At 48.5% G+C, this 8,796-nt stretch overlaps 1 protein-coding gene across 6 annotated transcripts in view; it reads left to right on the forward strand.

The window, feature by feature from the left end:
* The window catches only part of Tnc (tenascin C), a 91,868-nt gene that overhangs the window by 27,274 nt on the left and 55,798 nt on the right, over positions 1-8,796 (forward strand). For all 6 annotated transcript variants that reach the window (XM_004638464.3, XM_023723281.1, XM_023723284.1 and 3 more), the window contains exons 3-6: positions 264-1,673; positions 2,344-2,607; positions 3,551-3,666; positions 4,825-4,981. In XM_004638464.3, coding sequence (XP_004638521.1) covers positions 264-1,673; positions 2,344-2,607; positions 3,551-3,666; positions 4,825-4,981 — 1,947 coding nt within the window. The remainder of the gene's footprint in view (positions 1-263; positions 1,674-2,343; positions 2,608-3,550; positions 3,667-4,824; positions 4,982-8,796) is intronic.

Here is an 8,796-nt window from a genome sequence, read left to right on the forward strand (position 1 = left end):
ATGCATGCACATGCAGCACATACTGTCCTTATGTACGAGTCTACAGTCTAGGGGTGGGGAGTGCCACTTTAGAATCCTGTACAATGGGACGTGAGCCCTATCTGGTTTCACAGATAGGTAACCGGTTTGCAAGGCCAGAGGAGCCTAAGAATGCAACCTTCTTCTGACTCAGCTGGGTTGCCTTTGAATTTGAGTTTTGAGGGGAAATCTAAAGGAATGTCACAGGCAGAGGCCTGCTAGAGTCTCTGTTGTCTTCCCTGTAGGCCGCCTGGACACCAGGCCCTTCTGCAGTGGCCGAGGTAACTTCAGCACGGAGGGATGTGGCTGCGTTTGTGAGCCTGGCTGGAAAGGGCCCAACTGCTCCGAGCCCGAATGTCCGAGCAGCTGTAACCTGCACGGCCAGTGCCTCGAGGGACAGTGCATCTGCGATGAAGGCTTCACAGGCGAGGACTGCAGCCAGCTAGCCTGTCCCAGTGACTGCAATGACCAGGGCAGGTGTGTGGACGGCGTCTGCGTCTGCTTTGAAGGCTACGCGGGGGCTGACTGCAGCCAGGAGGTCTGCCCAGTGCCCTGCAGCGAGGAGCATGGCCGGTGCGTGGATGGCCAGTGTGTGTGCCGCGAAGGCTTTGCGGGCCATGACTGCAACGAGCCCTTGTGTCTCAATAACTGCTACAACCGCGGGCGCTGCGTGGAGAATGAGTGTGTGTGCGACGAGGGTTTCACAGGCGAGGACTGTAGCGAGCTTGTCTGTCCCAACGACTGCTTTGACCGGGGCCGCTGCCTCAACGGCACTTGCTACTGTGAAGAGGGTTTCACTGGTGAGGACTGTGGCACGCTCACCTGCCCTCATGACTGCCACGGGCAGGGCCAGTGTGAAGAGGGCCAGTGTGTGTGTGACGAAGGGTTTGCTGGCGCTGACTGCAGCGAAAAGAGGTGTCCCGCCGACTGCCACAACCGCGGACACTGCATCAATGGGCAGTGTGAATGCGACGAAGCATTCACAGGAGCGGACTGCGGGGAGCTCAGTTGCCCCCGTAGTTGTAGCGGCCACGGCCACTGCGTCAATGGCCAGTGTGTGTGCGACGAGGGCTACACAGGGGAGGACTGCGGCCAGCAGAGGTGCCCCAGTGACTGTCACAACCGGGGCCGCTGCATAGAGGGAAAGTGTGTGTGCGAGCCAGGCTTCAAGGGCTATGATTGCGGCGAAATGAGCTGCCCCAACGACTGTCACCAGCGTGGCCGCTGCGTGAACGGCATGTGCGTCTGTGACGATGGCTATACCGGCGAAGACTGCAGGGACCTCCGCTGTCCCCGGGACTGCAGTAACCGGGGCCGCTGTGTGGATGGGCAGTGCCTGTGTGAGGATGGCTTCACAGGCCCGGACTGCGCAGAGCTGTCCTGTCCCAACGACTGCCACGGCCAGGGCCGCTGTGTGAACGGGCAGTGCGTGTGCCAGGAGGGCTTCATGGGCCATGACTGCAAAGAGCGAAGGTGTGCTGGCGACTGCCGTGGCCGGGGCCGCTGCGTGGATGGCCAGTGCGTGTGCCAGGAGGGCTTCACGGGTGTGGACTGCGGGCAGCGCTCCTGTCCCAATGACTGCAACAACTTGGGACAGTGCGTCTCGGGCCGCTGCATCTGCAATGAGGGCTACACCGGGGACGACTGCTCCCAGGGTGAGTACTAGCATGAGGTGGGCATGATAATAGCTGCAATAGAGCACACACATGGTCCTGGTCAGAGGACTACACGCTTATCAGCACACAGAGACCCACTTCATAGGTTACTGTGCCTCTCTTAAACACACACACGCAGGCCCTGATTCTTTAGGGGAGCTATGATCCTCCACTTGGGACAGAGCTCCACTGGGAGGCTTTGTGTGCCTCTCTCAGTCATCCAACTACCATCGTAGAGAATCTCTGCCACTGCAAGCCACAGCTCAGGGTCTAACTTGAGTGAGGCCGGGACAGCTGATGAGGAAGAACAGCACGCTAACGGGGAGGCAATGGGAGTCCTGAACTAGCCAAGGCAAGTACACTTGGGCGGCTCAGCCCTCTTTCCTATGCTGACGCTGGACCAGGACCAGGGAATGGGACAGTAGGTGGGCCTGGGCTACAAAGAGCCCTAGAATCCATGCTATGATGACCCAGGCACTCCAGCACAGTACAAGACACTGATGGATTTGAGGGCTGGATCTTGCATTTAGAGGCAGTGGAAGCTGGATTTCAAGGGGAGAGCCTCAGGCCTCTGTAGCTGACAGTGCACAACACAGAGGTCCAGAGAAGCAGCCCTATGAGGATTTGACATGGCACAGTACTGACCCCCTTCCTTTCTGATTTCTGCCAGTGTCCCCTCCCAAAGACCTCATCGTGACAGAAGTGACAGAAGAGACTGTAAACCTGGCATGGGACAATGAGATGCGAGTCACAGAGTACCTCGTAGTGTACACGCCTACCCATGCCAATGGCCTGGAAATGCAGTTCCGGGTCCCTGGGGACCAGACGTCCACCGTCATCCAGGAGCTGGAGCCTGGCGTGGAGTACTTCATCCGTGTGTTTGCCATCCTGGAAAACAAGAGAAGCATCCCCGTCAGTGCCAGGGTTGCCACCTGTGAGTGAGCCCACCCCACTGCTGGCCCTCCCCCTTCAGCCCCATGGGTTGTGCTTTCACGGATGTACTGTGTGAAAGCCCAGATCCCAATGGAGCCCATTGAGTATTTTCGATGAAGCAGCTCTTTCTCCTTGCTCTGTTCATGTTTTTCTATAAATTGTTCCTGTAAACATCTCACGACAACTCAGGGGTTTGTTTTTATTTTTATTTTTTCATTTAACTTTTGCATCTCAGTTTTTAAAAAATGAACTGGAAGGGAGCAAGTGAGACCAAGTGGAAGGCTGAGCCTGGCCAATGCATCCCCTGGAGACCAGGCCATACCACCTCTGCCTTCTCCTGCCTGGGACCCGGGGTCAGCCACTCAGTGTCATGGAATAAAATCAAGTGTACAGCAAAAAAAAAAAAATCTCACGTCAGCACAAGCTGATGAGCAGACTGTGTCCAGAAATCAGTGCTCTTTGCTTAGTGATGTTAACATAGGATACAGCAAAACAAGTGCTTTAATGTGCTTGTGCTGCAGGACAGGAATCAGGCCCGGCAATCCATTTGGACTTTCTGATTTAGCCCTCAGGGTATTCCTAAGGGCGATCACAGTCATCTTCTCCTCCTGAGCAGAGGAACAGGCTCAAGGCATTTTGTGCTACTTGTACCAGGTCAAATGTTTGCAATAATAGAGTTTAGATTCTATCCCCAGTTGGTCTGATCCTAAAGCCTGTGATTTATTTGTGACATGAACTAGCAGTCATGCAATCATGTAATTAGTCCTAATATTAGACTTCATCCTGTCCCATAATAGTACACCAGAAGGACCTTCAAAGGACCTCAGTTATTAGTCCCAGGACAATGGGCATCTGTGATGGGCTTAGCAAACAGGATTCGTGACTGTGTGGCCCCTCCTAGACTTCTGCCTGTCCTTACATCCTACCTGTGCTCTTCCTTACAGACTTGCCTGCCCCTGAAGGCTTAAAATTTAAGTCCATCAAGGAGACGTCTGTGGAAGTGGAGTGGGATCCTCTAGACATAGCTTTTGAAACATGGGAGATCATCTTCCGGAACATGGTAAGGGAGGAATCTGAGGAAGCAGGTGTGTTTGGTGTCAAGTACATGGAACACAACCAGAACACCTCGCAGGCTTTCACCTCATCACTCCACTTCCTTAGCTTTTGGGGGCAGATGAGGCCCCAACACGTACTTTCCAGGTTTACACATGTATTTTTAATGTTGTTCTTTTCCCTCTGTCTTACTTACTGTTCTCTCATTGCTAGGACAAAATACCTGAGGCCCCAATGTAAGGAAGGAAAGGTTTTATTTAGCTCACAATTTGTGGAGGTTTCAGTCCGTACTTAGCTGGCTCCAAGGCAGAGTGGCACATGGCACAGGACAATAGCTCATGGCAATGGAAGACAGCAAGATAGCAAGAACAAAAAGACAGGAGCAGTGGCTGCAGCAGCAGAGGCCTCTCTCCACTGCTGCATCCAGGTTATCTGCCCCAGGGAGGGTGCAGACTCACACCCATAATCCCAGCATTGCTCACACCCATAATCCCAGCACTGGATTATGAAGTAATCACACACTCTAGAAGTCCACCCAATGACTGCTTGAGGCTTTGGGGAAATAACTAGGCACAAAGCATAACACCACCTGATTTTAATAAGTAAAATATATAGTATTTCAGTCTGAGAGCCTAGATAAATAGAGATGAAGTCATTTCTAGATTGTTTTATAAATCTCTACTCAAAGGCAAAGAAAAAAGAGTCAGTCTCTCCCACAAAACAATTCCAGGCATATCTCAGATTTGGGCAGCGCTTCTCCCCATCCCCAAGAGCACAGATGAGGTAGAAAGCTTTATTCCAGAACTCAGTCCCAGGCTCTGATGCCAGCTGTCTGTGTGGCTGGGCCGGTCGCACAACTTCTCTGATCCCAGCCTGTCAGTCTGGCAAAGGAAGGTAGAGGTTCTAGTTTCAGAATCCCTTTGTCTCTCATGCTCTGTCATTGACTTTTTGCTACAAAAAGGAGAGATTTACAGAGAACGAAATGAACCGGCACAATGCCCATCCTCTTCGTGACATTGTTATCTGACTTAGAGCGCTGATGCACAGTAGGTGCCTGATTGACAGAAGAAAAATTAAAAGAGGAATAAAAAAATGCAGAATAAATGGCTCGCATAAACGCAGAGGCTCTGAGATGGAGGCTCACCAAGGTGCTCCTGTCTTTCAGAATAAAGAAGACGAGGGAGAGATCACCAAAAGTCTGAGGAGACCAGAGACCTCCTACCAGCAAACCGGCCTAGCCCCCGGACAAGAGTATGAGATATCTCTGCACATCGTGAAAAACAACACCCGGGGCCCTGGCCTGAAAAGGGTGACCACCACCCGTGAGTATTCTTGTGACCCATGAGAGAGCTGCGGAGGCCTCGTGGCACCCTTTGGGTGCCACAGTGCCATCTCACTGTACCAACATGCACTGTTGCCAATTAACAAAAAGCCCAAATGAAATGGCTTAAAATTTTCTGCAGATTCATGAGTTGGGATTGGGCTCAGCTGAGCAAACCAGCCTGTCCTCAACTCATTCATGCATCTGTCTGTTCTGGGGGTGGATGGTCCAGGATGGCTTCCACCAGATGGTGGCATTGAGCTCCAGGTGACCTCATCCTCAGCAGACTGTTCTGGGGATGTCCAAGAGGCTATAGAGCAGCCTTGGGTCTGCAGGATACCATCTCTGTCAGAGCAAATCCCCAAGCCAGTCCATGTGTAAGGGTAGGGAGCCAGATCTCTGTCTAGATGAGCAGAACTTACAAGACACATTCTAAGGGGCATTGATGCAAAAAGATGAGCAATCGAGGTCATTGCCAACAATCTGCCACATCATCCAATCTAACACCATCACCTACTCTCATGACAGAGGCAAGGCAAGCAGCCATGATATTTTCTTTTAGTGTCTGCAAATTTTTTTAGTTTTATTTTCATTAATATATACTTGCAGTATGTAATGACTGCATTCCTTGTGGGGAATTGGTCCATACACAGAGCACATATTAATTCTTCTTTCATCCACCTTCTTCCCTTCCCTCCTCACATCCTTAGTTGCCCCCCTTTTGAAAAAGATGCATCTCCTCCTTAATAAAGAACAAAATAAAAGATAGATAATAGGATGAAAGGAGATGGACCGTCTTTATTCATATTTTGGGATTCTCATATAAGACAAGCTATGTAATGTTTGACTTCGTGTGTCTGCTCTGCTTCAAATTATGGTCTCAACACACATCCATTTTTTTTCACACATCCATTTTCTTACAAATGACTCATTGTTATCTTTCTTTATGGAAGAACAGTACTCCATGGTCCATAAATACCATAATTTATTTTTATTTTTTAAAAAGAATACAAAATACATTTTAAAAGTACTTTAGCAACAATATAGAATTTCATTCAACAAAGTGATAGCAATCTACAATGGTTGTTATACTGCCTTATTCATCCATCTGTTGATGGACATATAGACCATTTCCAATATTTAGCTGGTGTGGATTGCGCACTCTAAACATGGTCATCCCCATGCACACATGAATCACTGCAATATGATGTTTTTTAATTCATGTTACTATATGTTGAGGGGATCAACTGAGGCCTAGAAAAGCTGAACCACTTGAACTAATACCATGTAACACAGAGCGTTAGACCATAGTTTTCAGCAAGCATCAGTTTCAGAGCTTTTCCACTAACATTGAATAGGCTTTGGACGTTACAGAATACCGATTCCACATCTTTAACAACAATAAGAATAAGATCTAAACAAAATTTTATTCAGTACTGATGTCATCAAAATTTCTGAGATGGGCCGGGGAGATGGCTCAGTGGAATAAGCGCTTCCCTTGCAAGCACAAGGGCCTGAGTTCAATCCCCGGTTCCACAAAAAAAAAAAAAAAAAAAAAAAAATCTGAGAGTGGATAAGAATGAGAAAAGATGTAAGAAAACAATTTCAAGTTGCCCCTTAGGAAACCTCCTTCCTTTCCAAGACAACATACGCAGCAGATCCTGGAGGAATCTACTCTTCCAGGCCACGGGTTGTTGGAAAAGTTAAAGCTGTTGATTAGTGGCAAGAAAAAAAACAGCTTGCATTGAAACATTTGTGCACTTTGCCTAGCTCGGGGCTGATTCTCCTTCATAGGCAAGTGTTTTCCATCCTCGCAACATCGGCAGGTACCAACAGGAAAAAATCATTAGATCACCAGGAAGACGCAGAAAAGATTAACAAACACTGACGTAGAGAAAGCACATTGAGAACACAAAAGAAATGACTTGCCCCCAGCTATTTCTTTTTCATTTTAATTTGAGGAGTGGTTGCTTTATTTTTTTTATTGAATCACAAACCCCAACATCTGAAGTCCAGTAATCATGTAAAAAACAACACAGAAGGACAGGTATTTCATTTTGCTCACCTCTCTGAAGTTTTTCCTAGTATAGAGGACTGCATGATTTAAATGAAAAAGAAGCTTGGTTCCCTCCCTCTGTAGCTAGATGACATGTGCATTAGACCTATTTTGACCATAAATATTTCTGAGAGGCCCTGCCAGATAAAAGGGAAAGAGCTGGACTTTGGAAGGATTTTTTTTTTTTTTTTTGACTGGCTCAGGATTCCTTCAGGGCAGGTCTGGCAAGGCTTGAGGATATGGGGCTCAAACCACAGCATCCAGAGCCTGACTGCTTTGTTGAAGCACTCACTTAAACGACTGAGCTAATGGGCAGGTCACCGAGAGCGTGGGCTTTGGGTCCAGTCAGTTGTGAGTTTAAATTCCATTTTCACCATCGCTTTTGAAAAGGCCGTTTCTTTTAGTCTTAGATCCAGTAGTTGCAAAATGGTTTTACAGCCTCCTCCCCATGAGACCCACAGGAACAAAGTCATGAATGGCAAAATGTCGTGCTTCAATATGACCAGGGTAGAGCAATCCTGCTCCCCTACTCAGGGGAGCAAATGCAGGGGGTGTCAATGACCTTGAGAGACTCTTCCCTTCCTCCTTGAGAGAACTGTAGGAAGGAAGCTGAGGTTTCAAGGCAGGTTAACAACTCTAAGGTCCCAGGAAAAGGAGCACCACTGAAGAACCGTAGCATCATTTGCATTCCATCTTTTTATGAGCTGATCATCTTCCAGATGAAACTGACTTATCAAAACCTAGACTTCAAAAGCAGACTTGGTAGGCCCACAAGATAGCTCAGCAGACTAAAGCTCCTCCTTACACAAGCTTAGGCAAGCGCAGGAACTGTAGTTCAACCCCCAGCACCACATGCTGTGCCAGCCCCACGCCCAGGGTGGGCTGAGCCAGCCACAGAATCCGGGCATGGGGGTGCACGCCTGTAATCCCAGCACCGGGGAGGCTGAAAACAGGACAATCGCTATGAGTGCAAGCTGGATAGTGAGACCCTGTAACAACCAAATGCATTTTAAAAAAAGACTTGGCAAGACCTTTCCTATAGCCTGTGAACCCTTTCTCAGAGCCTGTGAAAAGTCTAGGCACTTCTATTGACATCACTTATTCAACTAATGCTGAAAATGCAGACTTCAGTGCTTCAGAAAGGAGAAAGAAATGTTCACTGTATATCGAGTGCATTTCTGTCTCTATACTGGGGATCCAGAAAGGACAAAAACTATTCCTCTGAATACATGAACGAGCCCACTAAACTGATCCCAAGTGCAGGGAAATGGGCTACAGAGGACAGAAAAGCCTGCTCTTAGAAAGCTCTTCTAGGGCAGTCACGTTCACCTGGTCATAGCAGGGTTAAAAGAGACTTTTGGGGAGGATGTCCTGTGAGAGATTTTGAAAGATGGGTAGGAGACTTGGGGCAGGGGGATGGCGACCCTATGAGAAGAAGCGTATGCGGAGACCAAGAGGCAATGAAGAGCAGTAGTGAGCGCCCAGAGGTCTCAGCAGGGAGCTACTGCCAGACCAAGAAATACAGGAGTGGGTGGGCCTGGAAGCAAGCCTAACTGGACACCAGAAAAGCCAAGGGCGAGCAGACGAGCCATGATATAGTGATGATTTTCTTGCTGCATTTTAATCAAAAATCACTTCCCATACACCATCGTACACCATTAAGGTAATCCCGGAAGTCAAATTCCTGCCCTATAATTCTAATGGAAAAGCTACTTGTCATTGAGGAAAGTTTTGCCTAATTAAAAAAAAAAAAAAAAAAA

The sequence above is a fragment of the Octodon degus genome, unplaced genomic scaffold (assembly GCF_000260255.1).
Source record: "Octodon degus isolate 3935 unplaced genomic scaffold, OctDeg1.0 scaffold00098, whole genome shotgun sequence".
NCBI lineage: Eukaryota > Metazoa > Chordata > Mammalia > Rodentia > Octodontidae > Octodon > Octodon degus.